We start from the raw sequence: 23,368 nt of genomic DNA on the forward strand, positions 1-23,368 counted from the left end.
CAAAATAAGTTGGGACGTTAAAGCATTAACCACTTCATGTCACCATTCCTGCTTGTAACATTAAAAAGAGGTTTTGGCATTGAGGATATCAAGCAATGACACATTTCAGGTGTTACTTGATCCCATTTTTTCCTGTGAGTTACACATCTTAAGGTGTGGAACAGTACGGGGTCATCGACCATTTTTTTTTTTTTTTTTTTTCTAAATTCTCCACACATTCTTGACTGGGGTCATGTCAGGACTGCAAACAGTCCAGTGTCCACTCTCCTTCCACAGCCATGTCCTTAGAATGTGTGCAGAATGCAGTTTTGCGTTGTCTTGTTTAAAAATGCATGGATATCCCTGGAAAAGATGTTGTCTTGAAGACAGATGTTGCTCTGAATCCTCTGAGTAATGCTGCCATCACTGAACTGTAAAGTACCTCTGCCAAGGGCACTGACAAACCCCACGGACAAACTCTGGCTTTTGGACTCGTTCCCATAAATCTGGGTAGTCCTTTTTGTCTTTTCCGTAGTAGTGGAGCAGCATAGCAAAACAGTTGTTCATTTTGTGATAAAAGCATAGAATTTGGCACACATATTCTAATGTTTATTTTCAGATATGGAGCATCCTGGAGCTAACCTCTAATTAGCGACAGGGGTCAAAATTTAAAAATGCTCCAGTTATGTTGAAAACTATACCACATTATGTGTCTGCTCATAACCCTTCCAAAAAGATATAATTTGGACCATCTATGACTGAATGTTCTGGAGTTATGGGGTAAAAATGGCAAAAATGGTGACAAAGGTCACTTTCAGTTTGTACGGGGGTCAAAGATAAAGTTGCTCCAATTTTGGTTAAAGTGTTGCAAATTATTGGTTGAATTAATAGGATTAATAAATGGAATAGTTTTGGTCATTGAATGCTTGGTCTTCAAAGTAAAGGTCAAACAAGGTCGATGTCCATTGGATTCTATGATGTATGACATGTTACCCTGGGACATAACTCAGCATGACAGATGTTGCAAACTATTCCATTTTAAAATGTTATTAATTGCAGTTTTTTTGTTTTTTGTTTTTTTACCAAAATTGGAGCAACATTAACTTTTGACCCCTGGACGAACTGAAACTGACCTTTGTCATCATTTTTGTTTTCTGGAATTCAGTTATAGATCGTCCAAACTACACCTTTTTGGAATTGTAATCAGACAAATGTGGTATAGTTTAACATGACTGGAGCACTTTAAAATTTTGACCACTGTAGCTCATTAGAGGTCAGCTCCAGGATTGCGCTATATCTGAAAATAAACATTAGCTAATTTAGATTGTGTGCCAAATTTAATGCTTTTATCACAAAATGAACAATTTTAATGGAAATTTTAGCTAAGCTGCACTACTATAGCACACACTGCTATAGTGTCCAAAGCAATTATTCTTTAAAAAAATAAAATCTGACCATGCTGCACATTTCCACTGTGATCGTGCACCCAAAGGCTTCTTTTGCACAGTAAACTTTTAAGTGACGTTTGTGAATGTAACTTAATATTGTAGTGCTTGGAGGTTTCCCAAAGGAATCCCTTGCCTCTATGGTTATATCATCTATTGATGAATGCCAGTTCTTGATGCACTGCCTGTCTGAGGCTGCACTTGACACATTGAAATTCTTTTTCTTCAACTCGTCTAATGATACTCACTGGAGAGAGAAATCTACAAATCCATACCCACCTTTCAATATTTTTCTCACATTTGTTTGACAACCTGCAGAGTCTTTGTTCATCTTCAGTCGTCCGAGACTCAGACTTCATGGATACGGCTTTTATACCAAATCATGATTGCAGTCACCTGTTTGAAATAACTTACTTTTTTTTTTACCTTATTTGCCTTAAATTGCCGCCATCCCAACATTTTTTTGGAATGTGTTGCAGGACTTAAATGCAGGAATGGGTGTATATTAAGTCAAGTTGACCCAACGATAGAAGTTACAGTAAATGTTAGCATGTTACACCCACCACACAGACACACACACACACAGAAGAGGGGAGGTGCTAAAAATCTTTGCTTTGAAAGACCAGAAATGAATCTGGACAGAGGGCCACTGTACAAAACTACATGTGTGAATTACATACAATTAAATGGTGCTTTGCAGAAAATCTAAATTCTAAAATAAGATTTCAAAATAAACAGTTAATGTGCAACAAATTTATCAATTGCCTTTTTTGGCTGGTCAGAACAAATTGTGTAGAACCTAAACCTGGTCCACGGGCCCCACATTAGGCAGGCCTGCTTAAAGGAGAGAGGGCAGAGATCTGCTTCAGGTACAATACAGCAGGTTTCCTACAGGATTGTGTGGATTTGTGAGTGTTATTTTAAATTGTAGATTGCCGATGCTGTTTTAGAATCAGAAAATTATGGTTTTTCTGGTGCAGTAAAGTTTGTCTGGAAATGTTCACATTCTAACGGACCCCATTCACTGCGTATACCATCTGTCTTGTTTCCTTTTACAGCTAAATTAGTGTAAAATCCTTTGTGCTGGCTTATGTCATGGTTTATTATTTGAGTTGTAAAATGGAACAGTTTGATTCTGTATATTTGATAGACAGAATATATTTGTCACCGACAACCAGACCTGTTCCGAATCAAATTCAGAAGCCAGCAGGTGGCGGACACGTCTATGATATATTACATAACCAAAGGGTTTTTTTTGTTTGTTTTTTTTAAATATGGTATAGCAGAATTAATCAAGTGCTAAAGGGTTTGTCATATGTTGTTTTAATTAGGTGACTTACAGGTGATAACTTTAATTTTGGGGCTTTTGTCTCAAAAGAAAGAGATGGACTCAGTCATTTGTTCATTGATTGTGCTTTAAATGGGGGTTATGCCAAGGCTTTTCCGAAGCCTAGGATCATGATGATTCATAATACTGTTAGTTGTTGTTTCTCAATCTGAAATGGTGTTATTTTCTTGAATAAAATATAATCCACACCAATTTATAATTTGTTTTCCTCAAAGTTAAACTTCTGGAAAATTTAAATTCAGGGTTTTTTATGTTTTGTTTTCAGAAACAAAAGCAAACATTTCTACAGAAACACCAGGGGCCCAAGACTTTTGCACGGTACTGTATAGCAAGAAAGCTAATTACATAAATAAAAAAAGGTCTGAATTTATTTCAGACTAGATCCTGAGTGATAGTTTGCTCTTTCGTTTCTGGATTTTTTTTTTTTTTTTTTGTCTTGTCAAAAATTACTTTTGTTAAATATTCAGTGTTGGGAAACACTGACCTTGAGGGGTTTGTAGAGCTCAGGGTAAATTTAGCTTGTATTCCTTTTGCTTTTTTTTTTTCTTTCAAGTTTCCCAGCGCTGAACTGCAAAGAAATGGACATGTGTACAGCAGGGTTGTGGATTAATTTTCAGGTTTAATAAAAAATTTCTTTGTGAGACATCAGAATATAATGGAAAATGCTGTCATAATGTAGCAAATCTTAAACAGTCCTGAATCCAAAAGTGATTTCATTTACAGTGCTAACAGTTTATTCAAATCTTCACATATGAAAAGCAGCAATTGCTTGATAATGAAATGATTGATTATTGGTGTTGGTCTGTTTTCTGTTTGCCTAATAGAGAGGTTCAAGCCCCATATATTGTGGATTCTTCTACTTCAGTGGTATTGCTAACATTTCCTGTCCCAGTGTACTTGTTCATATATGAGTGAAAATATCACATTAAACATGCCAGTGGATAGAACAACATAGAAAGTACTTTTTTGGCAAAGTTGGTGTTGCCACAATCCTTAGTTGAACAACCATTACTTTGTAGTATGGCTAGATGGCTAGCTGGACTCTGAAAAATGATGCCCACCTCTTCCACCATTCGGAAGATTCAGATGGCTTTCGGAGGCTTTTCAGTCGTGTGACTATCCAAGAAATTGTGGAAGAGGTGGGCATGTCACAGCATGTCCTGTGAGACTTCAACACGGAGTTGCTTTTGTTCCGCCATCAGCAGCTTCGGTGAAATTTGTGCCGAAGCCTTCGGCACGAATTTCGCCGCCACTCTTTTCGTGGTCAAATCTTCTGTCACAGTGGAATGTGTCGAAAAAGTGCTGATGTCCACCTCTTCCACAATTTCTCGGATAGTCACACGACGGTCCCGCATCACCTCAGCGTTCACTTTGGAAATGATCTGGTCATTTCAGCATGTTGATGGCCGACTGGAGCGCGGCTCGCTCTCCACCGTTGTGCGGACGTCTTTAAACCGGTTGTACAGCTCCTTAATCTGTGCGATGCCCATAGGATCATCACCGAAAGCCGTCTGAATAATCCGAATGGTTTCCACCTGGCTGTTTCCCAGTGTCTGGCAAAATTTGATGCAGTCGCGCTGCTCCAGTCGTTCCGTCTTTTTCCTTGGAATGAAAAAATGGCGAGCGCATGACACACCTCACACAAAGGCAGTTTACCAGGAAATGACGCAATCGACAGGCGTGAAAAAATTAACGCATGCGCACGAAGGTTCAAGGTCAGCTCATGCAAGCACACGTGATTCAAATCCATCAGGTTTTTGAAAAAAAAAAATAAAAAGGTCGGATACTTTTCTAACAGACCTCGTAGTCTGTCATCTCGTCTCACCTCTTGTTTTGTGAGAGCAATGAGTCTGGGTCTTTGACGCGCACAGGGGCTGGTGGCTGGCTGCGCTGTAGAGGAGCAAACGAAGAATGTTCTCTACTTTCTTCTTTTTTTGATTGCCCCAAACTCTTGTCTTCTCACTGGTAGATTTACATACAGAAAATATATCCATTTTGCTCCTGGCATGTTAGCTAATAATGTTATGTTTTTCCTTTTCCCCCTTTTTCATTTGTCGGTTAACAGTATTTACAGTTATTTTTTTGCACCCCCCCCCCGAAGAACACAAATTGAGCCCACTGTGTGACTCTACAAATTAAAACTTTGCTAGATATTTCCGCTCATATTCACTGTCAACCTCGACCTTGATGCAGCGAATTTTGACATGAAGAACTTGGATTATTTCTGCATTTTGTCAGGACTGATGTGATGAGTTACTCTGCTGTCTTTCTATTTATTGTAGTGCTGAAATAAATGACCTGTGTCGCTCCATCTGGGTCAGTTTGACATAAGAAACACTGCTGATCCAAATCCCAAATGTAGCTCGTGCACAAAAAGCCTTTATAGGAATGTTTGAGCTTTGTGAGCTTGACAACAGTTTAAAGAGGTCAAAATGCATAAAATCTGTTTTTATCTACATATTTCTCTTAGGAATGGTTGAGGTTTCATGTTAAACATCACCAAGCTCTTACAATTCTATGTCTGTGAACGTAGAAATTCTCTTGCGAAGACAATCGTGGTCTGATTTGTGTGGCATATGTCATGAAATTCCACAGAGGGAGTTCTGCTTGCACCGTGAGCCACGCCTTGTGAGCCGGACTGCAGTAAGATGGTACGTAACATGACTTCATAAACTAATTGTACTCAGCAAAAATTGTTTGCTTTCATTCATAACCATTTTTCATGCGTTGAAGTGAAAACACCTAAGATTTATTCTATGCACACAAAAGGCACATGTCTTTGAATCTTGTTCATAAATTTATAAAAGCCTGTTAGCGTGCACTTCAGTGTTGCCAAGATAATCCATCCACTGGGCAGGTGTGGCAGATTATCATGCAGACGGAGATGGAAGTGTCTTCATTCTTTGACGTCTTTAAGACCTCTTCAGTTAATCTTTTTGAACTTCAGTATGCTGACAATTGTGCTGTTTTTTCCCTCCTTCCAGACGGCCTTCAAAGGATTGTTATACCTTTACCAAGGAAATAGACGTTTGCTAATAAAATCAAAGGTTAAAACCAATCTAATAGGTTTAATAATTTTCACACCATTTATGGGTTTGGCTAAAATGGTCAGCATCATTCAGTGTAAATGGTTGATGTTTTAAAGCAGTCGTATTAAAATATTCATGATGGTAATCAGAGGCAAAAACCCTGACTGATCTCAAAACAGCCGTTCCTATAAAACAACATAATTTGAGAAATGTTCGTTTGTTCCGCTGCTTCTTCGGCTGGTTTCCACCAAACATATGTAGATGAGGATCAACTCCAGAATTGTTCTTAAAGGGTCTGTTTGGGCAAAGCTCAAGATCACTGGCATCAAAATTTAGATTTTCCATCGAATGAACATCAAACGTGGCACAAAAGTCCAAACTTCGATATACTAAAATGTCACTCAGTGGGGTCAAGGCCATAGTGGTCAAGGGTCACAAGTTTTTCCACTCCAATTTGAACCAGATTAGCACGCATGATGGTGGGTTCTGGAATTGCTCAGCAAGGACAAACTGACAAAACGTCAACCACTGGGCTTGAGGTTGAAGGAACAAAACAATAGAGTCAGAGAAAAGTCCAACACCTTAGGGTTGAGTGTGAGTTAAGAACAAAACTTTGGGATATTGGAATGTGGTCAAGACCCAGTCTTTGGGGGAGGCAAGACCAAGATCTAAAAAACACAAATCCATTGTAATCCCATGATTAGCCTTAGTTCCAGTCCCTTTGCCCTATCACTTGGCACATTCATGAGATGTAATTACAAAGTGTTTTATTTTCATCTGAGAGACAATGAACACTGTAACGTAATCAAAATATAGTGCCAATTAGCACAATGTGAATTAACTTTTTAAAGTTTATCATTTTTAATGTGCATACTTATTCTAGTTCAAGACCAAGTCAAGATCAAGTAGAATTGCTTTCAATTCTGAGACGAGGCCAAGCAAAAGTGAACAGGTGGTTTTGAGACCTACAACACTAAGTTGAGATCATTCAGGTTTAAAATATGTATTTTCATATCTGGCAAAGCTCAGTCACTTGGGTCACCATCATGTCTGTCTGTTGATCTACATCTTCCAGGTCCCAATTTCTACCAAACTTGGTATATCAGTGAAGCTGGACCCTGAAACTGCCCTTCAATAATTACTTTTGGCAAAGGTTAGGAATATGATTTTAAACCTGATTCGTACCAAATGTGGTACAAAGGTGGATTTGGGAGAAGGTCAAGGTCAATGGGGTCGTCGCTGTCTTCATGCCCATGGTACCATCCCCCCAGTTATTTAAACAAGTTGGTTTAAAAAAAAACAAAACAAGAGATGTGTTGCAGACAATCCTGCACATGCATAAATATCACAAGTGCCACACAGCACCAAAAAATCCTAAACAAAGAAGCCATCTGTTCATCTGTGTGTTTATTTCACTGGAAACACAGACATGTTTCATTTGTTTACGTGAACACTGCAGATGTTGGGATTCCACTCATTACCACTTCGATGTGCTCACGGCACGTGCACGGACTTATGAGTCAGAACAGAAAGGAAGGTCTGTAATTTGCACGTTGCATCACATTACTGTGGAGACACGTGCACAACGGTCCGGATGCTGGAACGAAAAAACAAAACACATCAGCACTACATATTATCTGTGGAATGGATGCAAAATCTTTAACAGGGCAGAAAGTGTTAAAGTACCATTTGCCTTCTTTCATCATCTGAATGGCCTCGTTGACCTGATCCAAGGTCACGGTGTGAGTGATAAACTCATCCAGCTTCACCTTCTTGGCGAGGTAAGCTTTAACCATCTCAGGAACGCCGTCCTTACTTTTGAAGCCTGAATCACAGTACACCACAAAATGAAAATACATTGTGTATTGTGTGTGCGCTGAAAATGCAAAGTCCTTTGCAGATTAAGTACACACAAACATACTTTGTTGTTGTACAGTGCGTCCATAGTACATGATGTTCTCTCAACATTCCATCGCTTGTTCTTAGATAAAATGCAGCGTGCATGATTTACGATTTAATCTTCCTCAAACTCTTTGCTAAAAATTGAATGCATTACTTTTCGTTTTATTTTCAACAGAAAAAAAAATAATGAAATGGACAAACATTACTATTCTACTACAAAACAATTCAATGAGATAAAAATCAAGAACAGCAAATTGCTTGAAAAAGAGGTTTCAACTTGGTTGCTCATCAAAGAAACAAATTCTTTGTAAGTAAAGCTACCAATGATCAAAACTTGATTAAAATAAATGGTAAAAGGACTGCATTTATATAGCACTTTTCCATCTGCATCAGGCGCACAGAGTGCTTTACAATAATGCCTCATATTCACCCCAATGTCAGGGTGCTGCCAGACAAGGTGCTCACTACAACCTGATCTTATAAACTGCAGAAAACCTTAAAAAAAACCATATGGCTGTACCACCTAAAACATATAGAGAGGTTCTTATTTAATGTGGGTAGTCGATGAAAGCCTGAAGCTTGTTTCCAGAAGGGCCCACGGCACATGACTTTCACTCCTCCAGTTGGGAGCGTGGTTGCAATTGGGAATCAAACCTGGATCGGTGGCATCTCAGTACAACGTGCAAATCATTATGCTACCATGTTGTTGAAGGTGAGCAGTAGTTTTACAGTACTTTGTTTTTGAATGTTTTAAACACAGTAAATATGCCAAAACTTTGTGCACAAAATATTTACTGTATGTTATTTATTTTTCATACTGCTTTGTGAATATTTTCAAAATAAAGCATAAATCCCTATGTACTCACCTAACCCTTGCCCTCTAACCCTCAGGTCTAAACCAAATCGCTAACTCTAATTCTCTATTATTCCTCTACAGCTGACTCAACCATAAATATACAAAAATAACCGTAGGCCTAAAGGTTTAACGCTAAACCCAACCCTTCTAGTACCAGCCCTAATCCAAGCTTGAACCTTCAAATTCCAATGGCCTAAACCTAGCCTTCTACCTCCAACTAACCAAACCTACACCTTAATCCTAACCAAACCCTCCAACTGTCATTCCTTATCCCTCCACCCCTGACCCAACCATGACTAACATCTAAACATAATCAGAGCCTCCAACCATTTTTATCAGTCCTAGCCCTAACCAATCCCAAACATCTAATCTTGACTTTAGCTTTAATGCCTTAATAATTGCGCATGATGGCAGTGGTAGTGTTAGCTTGCATTTGCCCTTGCGATAGCAAGTTATCTTGACTACTGTATTGTTAGGTTCTTTTATGTGGTAAGTGATTTCAAAAAGAATTGGACAGGAAACGGACTTCAAAGTTTAGATGTTGTATTGAAAAAGTTCCCACACTGATACAGAGAGTCATCTGCAGCGCTGGGGTCTTTGACCAGATCGCATGCTGCATCTGGAACAAAAAGCCCAGATCTCCTCTCTATGCTAACTTTTGTTCCTCCAGCTGAACCCATGTGGGCAGTCTTTAGCCTGTCCTGAATCAGCAGTGATTGTGATTGGCTGCAAAGTGAAGTAGGCGGGTATTAGCAGGTGTAGTGCTCATGTTGCGTTCAAGGCCGGTATATAAAAATCTTAGTGTTTGTGTATGTCCATGCCAAACAATAAATCAGATTGTTCGATCATGCCATCTAAATAGATGCGAATACTTTGGTTTTAATCAATTACACAGCTATCAAAAGATCAGATAGTTGTGTCAAATACAAGGATATTTTGTGTGTCAGCCATTTTGAAAAGCAGTTAGGTAGAGATCAAACAGTTACAAGGAGATTTTGGATTTTGTGATATGCATCATGGAACACTCTTGACAGTATTTATGTAACATTGTTGTTTGGGACATTGAGAGCCTTTTCATGCATCTGTATTGTTGAGTCAGTGATGATGGCTTCCTGTTACTGTCAGGTATCTCACCTCCAAAGAGGGTTCCCTTCCATGTGCGTCCAGCGATCAGTTGTATGGGTCGGGCAGAAAAGTCTGCCATGTCCGTCCAGCCCACCAGCACACTGACACCCCAGCCTTTAACGCAGGACTCCAAAGCATTGCGCTAGATCAGCAAAGTACAACATTAGCACCTTTGACTATAAGAGGGAATGTAGACGACTGCTGCTAGATGATTCCAGTTGCTCAGATTTTTTCATTTCTGTTTGACAAATTTTTTTAGCCTTTTTTAAAATACATGTCAGTCTATATATTTAAATTTTATTGCTCTATATTTTGATGCCCAACTGAGTTGTATTTGCTGGTGTTGGAAACGCCCCCTGTGAAGGGTCTTGGGGTGACTTTGTCGTGGTTTGCCACTATATGAATATAATGAAATTAATTTGACTGACTGGCAACCAGTGATGTCAAAGTAACTTTGAAAAGTTACTTTTTTAGTTGCTTTATACAGTTACTTCATTAGCAGCTTTATGCAATTACTTTATTAGAATCTGCCGAAAACTTGCAACTCATAAGTAATGTAACTAGTAATCTAACTTGGTTACGCTTAAGATTGAGCAAAGTAACTGTAGTTAGTTTTCAGAGTACTAAATCTTAAAAATAACCAAGTTAGATTATGAGTTACTTTATTAATTACATTCAGCACCTGCCGACAAGTTGTCCTCAGCTGCTAATGAAGTAACTGTATAAAGTAACTAATGAAGTAACTTTTCAAAGTTACTTTGGCAACACTGTTGACAACATGAGCATCTGTCTCATGATTTCACTAAAGTAATAATGGAAAAACTCTTAAAGATGATATCTTTTCATTCTGAGAAACATCTAAAAACATCTATCAGTGTCAAAGAAACTAAAATCTGGATCCACATCCCCAATACAAACAAATCAATAAAGGCAAAACGTGAGGTAATAACTGCTCTATTTTAAACCAGAATACACCATTGGATAGCCTTTTTTGGTCTCTCACCATGACTTCCACATTCCCAACACATTCCAAGGAGTAGTCCACTCCTCCGTTAGTCATCTCCCACAGCACGCGTTGAATGGGTTTGTCGTGATCTTTAGGGTTCACAAATTCGGTGGCACCAAACACCTTGGCCTTCTCAAACTTATCAGGATTGACGTCAACAGCAATAATCCTCTTGGCTCCTGCTGCCTTGCAGCCCATAACTGCAGCCAAACCCACAGCTCCAAGGCCAAAAACGGCACAAGTAGAGCCCGGCTCGACCTATAACAAAGCAGACTTTAGCTTGCACAAGTATGAACACAATTGATTACATAGTAATATAATGTATAACAGTCACCCAGCAGCTACTACAGTGGAACTTGGCCTCTGAGTAGCCATTTGTAGTTACAGCCAACCACCAGTATGTGGCAGCTCCAACACTGGAACATGACAGAATCCTCATTGAACGTTATGTCACAGAATGGCTTCCTGTTAGCATGTTGTTGACAGAAATAATCCTGGCAGTTGTGACCCTAATGTTCTAAACTTTGTTTTAAGATTGCATTGAAGTAGAAACACCACAGTAGATACAGTAGTGTTAAGAATAATAGTAGTGCTATGTGACTAAAAAGATTAATCCAGGTTTTGAGTATATTTCTTATTGTTACATGGGAAACAAAGTACCAGTAGATTCTCACAAATCCCACAAAACCAAGCATTCATGATATGCACACTCTTAAGGCTATGAAATTGGGCTATTAGTAAAGAAAAGTAGAAAAGGGGGTGTTCACAATAATAGTAGTGTGGCATTCAGTCAGTGAGTTTGTCAATTTTGTGGAACAAACATGTTTGAATCAGGTGTCCCCTATGTAAGGATGAAGCCAGCACCTGTTGAACATGCTTTTCTCTTTGAAAGCCTGAGGAAAATGGGACGTTCAAGACATTGTTCAGAAGAACAGCGTAGTTTGATTAAAAAGTTGATTGCAGAGGGGAAAACTTATACGCAGGTGCAAAAAATTATAGGCTGTTCATCTACATTGATCTCCAATGCTTTAAAATGGACAAAAGAAACAGAGATGCGTGGAAGAAAATGGAAAGCAACCATCAAAATGGATAGAAGAATAACCAGAATGGCAAAGGCTCACCCACTGATCAGCTCCAGGATGATCAAAGACAGTCTGGAGTTACCTGTAAGTGCTGTGACAGTTAGAAGACGCCTGTGTGAAGCTAATTTATTTGCAAGAATCCCCCGCAAAGTCCCTCTGTTAAATAAAAGACGTGTGCAGAAGAGGTTACAATTTGCCAAAGAACACATCAACTGGCCTAAAGAGAAATGGAGGAATATTTTGTGGACTGATGAGAGTAAAATTGTTCTTTTTGGGTCCAAGGGCCGCAGTTTGTGAGATGACCCCCAAACTCTGAATTCAAGCCACAGTTCACAGTGAAGACAGTGAAGCATGGTGGTGCAAGCATCATGATATGGGCATGTTTCTCCTACTATGGTGTTGGGCCTATATATCGCATACCAGGTATCATGGATCAGTTTGGATATGTCAAAATACTTGAAGAGGTCATGTTGCCTTATGCTGAAGAGGACATGCCCTTGAAATGGGTGTTTCAACAAGACAATGACCCCAAGCACACTAGTAAATGAGCAAAATCTTGGTTCCAAAGCAACAAAATTAATGCCTCGCAGATGTAAAGAAATCATGAAAAACTGTGGTTATACAACTAAATACTAGTTTAGTGATTCACAGAATTGCTAAAAAAGCAGTTTGAACATAATAGTTTTGAGTTTGTAGTGTCAACAGCAGATGCTACTATTATTGTGAACACCCCTGTTGGGGAAGTGTCGTGACACGGACCCACAACAGGGGGCGTTAATGAAGGGACAATGGAATAGCCAAAAAGTAACAATTTAATGTTGTGAAGATGCACAACGTAATACAGACAGATACAAATATGCATTATATCAATCCGACAAAAGGTGACGTGTGGCAGGCTCGAAGATAGGAGACGTCCGGTGCAAGAAGAGCCGGATCCCACACAGCCCCCACCACCAACGGACCTGAAGAACACCGGAGCCGCCAAGCCCTGCGCCCCAGGTGGCCACTGTCTTCAGCAGTCAGACCCGGTACTGCTGGCAAAAAACAGAAACAGTTCTGGATGAGTGTGAGTTCGCACACTCAGTAATCCCACAGTCTGTGTTCAGTAAGGAGGGAGCACCTCCACCTCCAATCACACACTCGTGCAGCTCCTGTCTAACCACTTATCTGGTTGGGGTGTGAAGCGAAGCCGTCGCTGATCACACCAAACGCCAATCCCACAGATAAGGCATCACCACAGGAAAACGGCTGCAAAAGAAGTTCAGACTATTATTCAAGGTTTTGTTCAGCAGAGAAAATTACCTGTATGGTAGAAGATTTCTCGGCGAGGAGGTGGAGTTGCAGTCCGGTCTTTGTAGTGGTGTTGATAGGTGACAGCTGTCACCTCCAGCGGCTCCAACGCCCTCTCGTGCTTGGAGCCCGCACTCCAAGCAGGGCGCCATCTGGTGGTGGTGGGCCAGCAGTACCTCCTCTTCAGCGGCCCACACAACAACCCCCTTTTCTACTTTTTTTCTGGTAATAGCCCAATTTCATAGCCTTAAGAGTGTGCATATCATGAATGCTTGGTGTTGTTGGATTTGTGAGAATCTACTGAATCTAGTTGTACCTTGTTTCCCATGTAACAATAAGAAATATACTCAAAACCTGGATTAATCTTTTTAGTCACACAGCACAACTATTCTGAAAACTACTGTATATAGACCGTCAAATTTGATGAAGTTGAACTTGGTGTGATGACTAAAGTATGTCCAGAGACTGAATTATTTATCAAGTCTAACATTGTCTGACTTTAATGGCATTAAGTTTATATTTTTTGTCAGCCATTACAAGGAAAATCTGCCTTGAAATTCAAGTAGTCAAAGTCTTAACACTAGAATATTGGTTGACTGAGTCATGTGTTTCACAGAGGCGTGCTACCAAACAAAAGTGATAGTAGAGAAGCTTGAATCTTCGACTGGACTGGGTTGCTTGTCCAACATCACAGGAGAAGAACAGAAAGCTTTGGCAGCACTGCAGAAGGACCAAAGCATCCTTATCCTGCCAGCAGATAAAGGCAGATGCACGGTGGTCCTGAACACATCGGACTACGAGGCCAAGATCAACAACTTGCTCAATGACTCCAGTACATACGAACGTCTGAAGAGAGACCCCACGAGTGGCTATAAGAAGAAAATCATTAGCTGCCTCCAGAACCTGGAGGAAGAGGGACTCATCGACAGGCAAACATACTACAGACTGTACCCGGGGGACGCCACTCCATGCATCTATGGACTGCCCAAAATCCACAAACAGGACGTGCCACTCAGGCCTATTGTATGTAGCACAGATTCCATCACATACAATTTGACCAAGCACCTCAAGTGGATTTTGGCTCCTCTAGTGGGTAACTCAGACCACCATGTGGAGAACACACAAGATTTTGTGAACAAAATCAAGGACCTGCAGCTGGAGGCAGATGAAACTATGGTGTCATTTGATGTGACTTCGTTGTTCACCTGCATCCCCACCGCTGAGGCCATCTCAGCTGTGAGGCAGAGACTGCTGGAAGATGTGTCTCTACCTGAAAGGACCAAACTCACACCAGACCACATCTGCCGACTCTTGGAGATCTGTCTTAACACCACGTATTTCCTGTTTAGGGGGAATTACTACAGGCAGATCCATGGTTATGCGATGGGCTCTCCGGTATCTCCCATTGTGGCCAATCTGTACATGGAGCGAGTGGAGAAGACAGCCTTGACGTTGTTCACGGGCATCTCTCCCAGTCACTGGTTCAGATATGTCGATGACACATGGGTTAAAATCAAGCAACAGGAGGTCGAGGACTTTACAGAACACATCAATTCGGTGGATTCCAATATCAAGTTCACACGTGAGGATGCCAGAAACAACCATTTAGCCTTCTTGGACTGTGATGTTACGATTGGAGAGAACAGGCAGCTCCAGATATAGGTTTACAGAAAACCCACTCACACTGACCAATATCTGCTCTTTGGCTCAAATCACCCCCTTGAACACAAGCTCGGGGTGATCAGGACTCTTCAACACAGAGCCCTACAGGTGCCCACAACTGCAGAGGGAAGGGCTAAAGAGCAACAACTTGTACGGAAAGCCCTCACAGTATGTGGGTATACCCACGATGGTCCCTGGACAAAGTGCAGAAGTCCCAGAAAACAAAGAGACCAGATAGACAGGAGACGGAGACAAGAAGAAGAGGAGTGTCTCTCCCTTATTTAGCAGGAGTATGGGAAAAACTACAGAGGATCTTCAGACAGCACAAAATCCCAGTTTACTTTAAACCAGTCAACACCTTGAGACAGAAATTAGTTCACCCTAAGGACAGGATCCCTAGTTACAAACAGAGCAATGTAGTGTATCATATCAGATGTCAGGAAAACTGTAATGAACACTACATAGGTGAGACGAAGCAACTTTTACACAAGAGGCTATACCAGCACCGCAGAGAGGTCACCAGTGGACCTCAGTCTGCAGTTCATCTCCACCTGAAAGACACTAACCACACGTTTGGGGACAAGGAAGTTAAAATCTTAGCCAGAGAGAAGAAACGGTGTGAGAGAGGTGTCAAGGAAGCATTCTTTGTAAAACAGTTGAAACCCAGCCTTAACCGCGGAGCGGGTCTCAGACATACTTTGTCCCCTGTTTACAATGTGGCACTCAGGTCAAAGCAGTTTCAGTCTTTTGTTCATGGTAATGAGTCATTCACGTCATCAGGAGAGAGTCGTCAAGGGAGCCATCAGGGGAGGCTTCCGTCCTGTCATTAGGAGAGTGCTAACTAGAGCACAGTAGGTGCTAATTAGAGCTATTGTTTAGTCACTAGCCTATAGCAGTCAGCCTCTCGGTAGGTGGGGTCTGGTTAGGTTTAAAAAACTCCAGCTTTTGTTTGCTTTTGGTTTATTCTTGTCTACAAGAGTCAAGACAGAAGTCAGACTACCAGAGCAAGAATTTTAGCTGAGGAAGCTTCGGTGATTTGAAGCGAAACGTCCTCACGTCAAGCAACCCAGTCCAGTCAAAGATTCAAGCTTCTCTACTAATAGAAACCACCTGGACAACTGAGAGCCTACACAGAAAACAAAAGTGATGAACAGAACGATAAATACATGCAAATGAAATCCTTTTTGTTGTGTAAGATTACTCACACACCTGTGCAGTGTTTACTGCTGCTCCGTATCCTGTACAGACTCCACAGCCGAGGAGGCAGACTTTGTCCAGGGGAGCTGCAGGGTCGATCTTAGCCACAGCTATCTGGTTTAACACAGTGTACTCAGAGAAGGTGCTGGTTCCCATGAACTGCAACACCTTCTGACCTTTACAGGTAAATCTGGAGTCCACTGGTGACATCACATCGTAACGCTCTGCAGCCCTGAACAAGAGAATTATTTACAGTGAGAATACCTCCAATAGATTTTGTCAGGTCTAGACTAGATCCATGCACTTGTGCGGCATCCACCCCACTATGGAACCGCTTGGGTCCTGCAGGGCAACCACAGCAGGTCCATTTTGTAAAAGTAGTCATCTATCTGATGCTGTCAGGTGAACCATGGGCATCACCTCAGCCTTTTCCATTGACTGGAGTCCTCAACACTGAGGCACAGTGTTGGTGGATCATGTACCACATGGCCAATATGTTGTAGTTGATGTTCCCTCACAATGCAAGTCAAATTTATGTGTCTCTCTTATTAGATCTTTCAATAACTGTTTGTGAACATGAGCAAAAATTCAAAGATACAAGCTCTGGAGTACACCACCTTATATCATGGACCAACAATTCCCAAGTCAGCTTGCCAATCATGAAGTGGGAGATTACTTGGGACCGACAGTGACTATAGTTATACAATATGCAGAAAAATATTAAAATCATGATTGCACATTTTATTGCCACTGTGGAGAAAATAAAATACAGAAACGTCAGCAAATTAAGGCGGGAACTAGATGCCTCTGATACTAGGCCTCTTTGAAGAATCCTTGGGTACCACTGGAATGAATTTGTGTCAAACAAATAGTTATTTAGGGAGTCTAAGGCCAGGATTATCACATGTATTGAGGAAATGTTAGCTACAGCACGTTTCCCCTATGCACAGTTTAACATGTAGGTATCTCATTGTTGAGGACCCCAGTGGCTGGACAAGGCCAAGGGAAAGCCCATGTTTCAGCTGGCAGATAGATTGTTACATTCGCGAGGTGGGGATGGATCAGTAGTCTGTGTGGATGGTTGATATCCAAGACCCAAGGCAGTTCGTTAGTGTCGTGGATGCAGCACATGCCCCCAGACGGAACCTGAAATGCCAGCCCTTTTCGTTGACACAATCTTTATGTTGTTTTCTAAAAGTTCACCGATAACAAGCCAGGTAACTACTAGTGTAAGCAACAGGTTGGTCGTAGTCATATACCACGGTTCTTGAAATGGAACAATATCTCCACCTGGTGGACATTTAACATTAAAGCAGGTACAATAGCATTTTGCCAAGAGCTCAAGTTTTCAATATTTTCAGAAGTATAAGTGACTCTTCTTCTGTTTTATCAACTCTTTTCAGTATACAAATTGGACTGGAGTATAAGTTGCAAGACCTCCCAAACTAATAAAAAACACCTGAGGGAAAGTAAACAAATTCACCATCCTTTTTCACACTGGTTGGTCTTTGGAGATTTGCAGAAGCGACATTCTCTACACTGGGAGATGAACAAAGGAATCACCTTGTCTCCTGGAACACACAAAACCAAGACAGTTGACAGTGTCAGATATTACGTGTCATCTCTGGGGGTTTTATGTGGAACCATTAACTGACCTGGCTGAAATTCGGTGACTCCAGGTCCAACACTCTCCACGATGCCACTTCCTTCATGACCGAGGACTGCTGGGAAACCGTTTTTATGCTTACTTTCAAACAGGTGGTACAGGTCTGTGTGGCACACCGCATTTGCTACAATCTGTAAAATAAAACAGTCATACTTTTAAAGTACTGATTCTCCCGTGTGTCCATACGTGGTGATCTTGCAACAACCTGGCAGCCTGTCCAGGGTCTATCCCACCTTGCGCCCAGTGGTTGCAAGGATATGTTCCAGAGTCCTTGATACCCTTAAGTGGAATAAGTGGCTTCATAAAATGAATGAATGAATGAATGAATGAATGAATGAATGATTACCCAGTGCTACCAGTATATGATCTTGAAATATACAGACTTCACATCACTGAGAAGGAGGCCCAAATTAACATCTAGAAATGAGCACATTTTTGTTCTCAAGGTCAACCAGAACCTCAAAATTATAACCATGGAACTAATGAAGGTGTCATGTAGAAATGTGCCATCAGTCACTAAAGAGAGAAAGAAGGAATCTACTACTCTAAAACAGTGTTTCCAAAACTTTTTCAGGCCAAGGACCACTTAACCAGTTAAAACAAATAAATAGCATCATGCTCCCTTGTTTTCACTCAGGGTCGCTACAGCAGATCCGAAGTGGATCTGCATCTTTGATTTTACACCGGATGCCCTTTCTGACACAACTCCACAATTGCAAAGAACAAACAGACAAAAACAACGAAACAGAAACAAACTCCCAAAAACCAACAGTAATTTACATACAAGCAATGACAAATTGTGCATAGCAGAGATAACCAATGTTCTGCAAAATGATCTGAAATTTGAAACTAGTGTTGGCGAGGTTTATGCTCTATGAGCAGGGTGCTCTAGTTGGTTAGTTACACACACACACACACACACACACACACACACACACACACACACACACACACACACACACACACACACACACACACACACACACACACACACACACACACACACACATCTTCAACCGCTTAGTCCAATTAAGGGTCGTGGGGGGGAGCTGGAGTATTGGGAGTTATATTTACTCAACCTTGTGGTGCATTATCACCAAACACAAGTGGACAAAATATGTTGAGAAAGTTTTCATCGAGTCTATGAGACTTATGTTCAGGTATATGTAGTAAAGACACTTTGGAATTTAAGACTTAAAATTTGCATCTTAAATAGCCTGCCCAATTTGGAGGATCATGTAGAGAGTGTGGTCTAGTATGAATTGTGCTGTGAGGTATGTTAGTTGTCGAGGCCGAAGGATTTTCAGGCTGTCTGTGGAAAGAAAGAGTCAAGACATTGACTGTTTGTCAAATAACAGGCTCTTTAATATGAAGCTTTGGACACGGTGTCAAACAGGGTGTTCTTATTGGAACAGTGTAAAGTGTGGCTTTCTGACCTCTGCTTTTATCCACATGTCCACACATCCACAGGGGGCCTACATGTGAGCTATCATGCATACAGTGTCTAATGAATGCATCTATCAAAGCATAAACACAGAGTTAATTAAAAAGAAACAGGTTGTTAAAACAGTATAACAAATGACGGATTTTGTCACAGTTTGTGGTTCACAGTGCTATGATGATCAAAGAGTCCCTTTCGTCTTTTTTATCATGGTGAGGATCAGAGGTCACTTGGAGGTTATGAACAATGTCCTACTGTGAAATCTGTTTTATGACAGTGTCTTTTCTTGCATTATAATTGATCAGAGTTGCGTCACTCATAGGTCATTTGTGTGATAAGACTCAAGGTATGTTTATATCAGATGTGCTGGAAGGCTGAAGGAATGTCTTATCAGATGCTTTTCACAGTGATCATGGGGTTACAAGCAGGCAAACAGAACATTTAGTTAACAGAAAAGCAATATTTATCATTTTGGTTTCCACACAGTGTATATGGATGAAGCATCCTGAGTTGTCTTCTTGAATTAGTTCATAAGTTCGCCTCATTTTTGACTGAGATTTGATTGAAAAGATTTGCTCTCTAAGTAGATTAAGGCAAATGAGCCTTCACAGCAGTCATTTCTCACCTTGATGCGGACTTCATTGGCCTGTGGAGGCGCAACCTCAATCTCCTCAATTACCAAAGGCTTGCTGGGTTCCCAGGCCACTGCTGCCCTGCATTTGATGACCTAGAAAAGAATTTCACAGTAAAATGTAACAAAGTACATGTGTTCAGACATACTACGATGGCTTTCCTGTCTAGGATTCTGCGGTGCTTCTCGTGTATGGTACAACAGGTCAGATCAATGCGGCACAAATGGCAAGTGATTCTGAGGATCAGGTGGTCTATGGATAAACATTCAAAGAAAATAAGTCCATTGAACTTTCAGTTCAATGGGTACTTAATCTGAGCACAAAATGCAGCCCTGGGTGCAAAGAGATTGGATTTATCCTCCAAGTTATTATTGGGGGTGTTGGACATATGAAATAAACCAGTCAGTCATTGCCTTAGCTGGGCTGGTGTAGCAGAGTAATGTGGTTAATCATCTCCACTGTGTTTTGTGTGTTCATTTCTCCTATTTTCATTTTGCTTTGTATCACCTGTAGTGTGATTATGTCACCATTTGGGGTGTATGGGTTAGGTAGGTGGGGAAGGAGAGGTGAGGGTGTGTTCTACCTGGACCCTGGCTATAGTTAGGGAAAGCGCAATCCTTCTCTTTCCTGCTCTTGGCCTTCATGTGGGGAGTTGTGACAGTTATCTTTTATTTAAAATGATAATTTTTTTTTGTTGGAATGTTCTTGTTTTTATATTAGCCAAATTTAATTATAGTGTTTTATAGTTAAGTTGTGTATTTTACCTTTTCCTTTTTGTTTTAGCAAAGTGAACGTGCCGCTGGAGAGTGACTCTTTTTTAATACATATATTTTCTTATTATCAGATGTTCAAGAATAAAAAAGACTGAGAAATGCGAACATCTGTGGTTTGTGATGAGATGAAAATAAAAAAGGAAACAATGCAAGAGTAAAACCACTACACCGGAACCAGGTGCATTGCCATTTAGTTGACGGATTCCAGTGAGGAAACCTGTCTGCAGATGAAGCTTCAGTGCAAGCAACCGCCAAAGCCAAAGTGTGCCAGCTGCATCATATTCAGCTACTGAGGAAGTAGAAGTGAGAGGTTTTCTGACAAAACAGATTTGTGCCAATCTCCCAGTGTGTTCAATGGCCAACAAAGCTCCATGAGGTGACACATTGAAGCTTTGCATTTTTTTTACCATGAATATTTACTTATATTTTGTATAATTGTTGTTTTATTTCAGTTTCATTGTGTGACTGTGCACTGTGAACCCACTTCTGGATTGTGCTCTTTCAATACAAATTCACTGTACTGGAAGTTGGTCTTGGTTTTTGCACGTCTATTGTGCACATGACGCCAATGCACCATCCCACACCTTAACATGTCCAGAAGAAAAAGCCTGCTTGCAGTTTAAAAGGATGTGGGCATTGGCTGTAAAAATATGACTCCAATAGGTGCAAAGTGGATATAATGCTTGTGTCCATATACAACCCCAATTCCAATGAATTTAGGACGTTGTCTGAAATGTAAATTAAAAAAAAAAAAAAAAAAAAAAAAAAATATATATATATATATGTATATATATATATATATAAGAATATATAAAAAAAAGAATACAATGATTAGCAAATCTTCTTCAACCTATACTGAATTGAATACACCACAAAGACAAGATATTTAATGTTCAAACTGACAGACTTTTTTTTGTTTTTGTGCAAATATTTCCTCATTTTGAAATGGATGCCTGCAACACATTTAAAAAAAAAAGCTGGGGCAGTGGCAACAAAAGATGATGAATGCTCAAAGAACACCTGTTTGGAACATTCCACAGGTGAACAGGTTAATTGAAAATAGGTGAGTGTCATGATTCGGTATAAAAGGAGCATCCCCAAAAGGCTCAGCCGTTCACAAGTGAAGATGGGGCAAGGATCATCACTTTTTGAACAACTGCGTTAAAAAAAAAAATAGTCCAGCAGTTTAAGAACAATGTTTCTCAATGTTCAGTTGCAAGGAATTTAGAGATTCCATCATCTACAGTCCATAATATAATCAGAAGATTCAGAAAATCTGAAGAACTTTCTACACGTAAGCAGCAAGCCCGAAAACCAACACTGAATGCCCGTGACCTTCAATCCCTCAGGCGGCACTGCATTAAAAACCAACATCATTGTGCAAAGGATCTTACAGCGTAGGCTCAGGATCACTTCAGAAAACCATTGTCAGTTAACACAGTTCGTCGCTACATCTACAAGTGCAAGTTAAAAGTCTACCATGTAAAGTGAAAGCCATACATCAACAACATCCAGGTACATCCAGGTTTTGGAGCAACACATGCTGCCATCCAAGCAATGTCTTTTTCAGGGATGTCCCTTCTTATTTCAGCAAGACAATGCCAAGCCACATTCTGCATGTGTTACAACAGCGTGGCTTCATAGTAAAAGAGTGCGGGTACTAGACTGGCCTGCCTGCAGACCAGACCTGTCGGCCATTGAAAATGTGTGGCGCATTATGAAGCGCAAAATACGACAACAGAGACCCCGGACTGTTGAACAACTAAAGTCCTACATCAAGCAAGAATGGGAAAGAATTCCACCTACAAAGCTTCAACTATTAATGTCCTCAGTTCCCAAATGCTTAGAGTGTTGTCAGAAGGAAAGGTGATGTAACACAGTGGTAAACATACCACTGTCCCAGCTTTTTTGAAATGTGCTGCAGGCATCCATTTCAAAATGAGCAAATATTTGCACAAAAACAATAAATTTTATCAGTTTGAACATTAAATATCTTGTCTTTGTGGTGTATTCAATTGAATATAGGTTGAATAGGATTTGCAAATCATTGTATTCTGTTTTTATTTACATTTTACACAACATCCCAACTTCAATGGAATTGGGGTTGAAGAATTTAAAGTCAAGGCTGGACTTATGGGTGAAAGTGAAATGTTACCTCCATGGGAACAGCATACTGTCAGAAATTTGGCAAACTCATAACTATTGTGTAACCTTATCTCCCCAACAAGGTTAAGGCCCTCCCCAAACTCCCCGATGCTTTTTGGAATGCTAACCTCACTGCCAATACCAACAGTTGTGCAATAACATCTGGAAACTTTTTAGACCCTGTGAACGCTAGAACATGTGATACAGAGAGACGTTCTCTACTGTACCCAAAAGGCCTGAGCTGGGGGATGGTGCATTTATACTTACAATAGGTATTTTTTCTTTTTTTTTTACACCGTAGTTGTTGGGGGTCAACTTGATGTTGATTCCATCGACAACACAACTGTTTTCAACACATTTTAACATTAAAGGTTTTTCGAACTATGTTGGCATTCAGTTGTATTGTTCATTCAAAATTCATGCACTCATTCACAAAACAAAAAAAATGCATCAATGACAGTGAGGTTGTACACCTACCTTGCCAGCTGTTGCCATTGCTGTTGCAGAGATGAATGCTGATAAAGCAAAGTGGGGAAGAGGTGGCGAGAAGTCACAGTTTAAATAGGACTGGCGATGCGAGGCAGTGACGCAAGCCTTCAAGTGGGCAGGGACATCAGCGATGAAACGCTGAAACATGACCAGAGTCATAAAACATGTCTTGCTGACATATTTTCATTTCCTGGAGCTTTTGGCTTTCTAAATGTGTGCAACAGATGTGAAGCTGTTTCAGCAGCAGAGTCTGAGTTAGACATCTATGGTGAGTGTTCAGGCCAAAAGGTTATCAGGATGA

General features: G+C 40.5%; 1 protein-coding gene and 2 long non-coding RNA genes across 3 annotated transcripts; 2 read left to right on the top strand and 1 right to left on the bottom strand.

Annotated features, from left to right (window-relative positions):
* Window positions 1–3,375: 3,375 nt before the first annotated feature.
* On the top strand, window positions 3,376–20,450 carry LOC117532040. The gene is made up of 3 exons (XR_004566767.1): window positions 3,376–3,389; window positions 5,421–5,423; window positions 19,957–20,450. It is a non-coding gene; the product is annotated as an uncharacterized LOC117532040 (long non-coding RNA).
* LOC117532041 lies at window positions 6,685–19,647 on the top strand. Its single transcript, XR_004566768.1, has 3 exons — window positions 6,685–6,695; window positions 14,503–14,513; window positions 18,895–19,647. It is a non-coding gene; the product is annotated as an uncharacterized LOC117532041 (long non-coding RNA).
* On the bottom strand, window positions 7,192–23,167 carry LOC117532031 (alcohol dehydrogenase 1-like). The gene is made up of 9 exons (XM_034195251.1): window positions 23,056–23,167; window positions 19,654–19,755; window positions 17,577–17,718; window positions 17,405–17,492; window positions 15,934–16,153; window positions 10,688–10,948; window positions 9,694–9,826; window positions 7,488–7,626; window positions 7,192–7,398 (listed from the first exon to the last, which is right to left on the bottom strand). The coding sequence occupies exons 1-9, from the start codon at window positions 23,071–23,073 to the stop codon at window positions 7,365–7,367; spliced, it is 1,137 nt and encodes a 378-aa protein (XP_034051142.1). The 5' UTR covers window positions 23,074–23,167; the 3' UTR covers window positions 7,192–7,364.
* Window positions 23,168–23,368: the final 201 nt, after the last annotated feature.

The sequence above is a fragment of the Thalassophryne amazonica genome, chromosome 19 (genome assembly GCF_902500255.1).
Source record: "Thalassophryne amazonica chromosome 19, fThaAma1.1, whole genome shotgun sequence".
NCBI lineage: Eukaryota > Metazoa > Chordata > Actinopteri > Batrachoidiformes > Batrachoididae > Thalassophryne > Thalassophryne amazonica.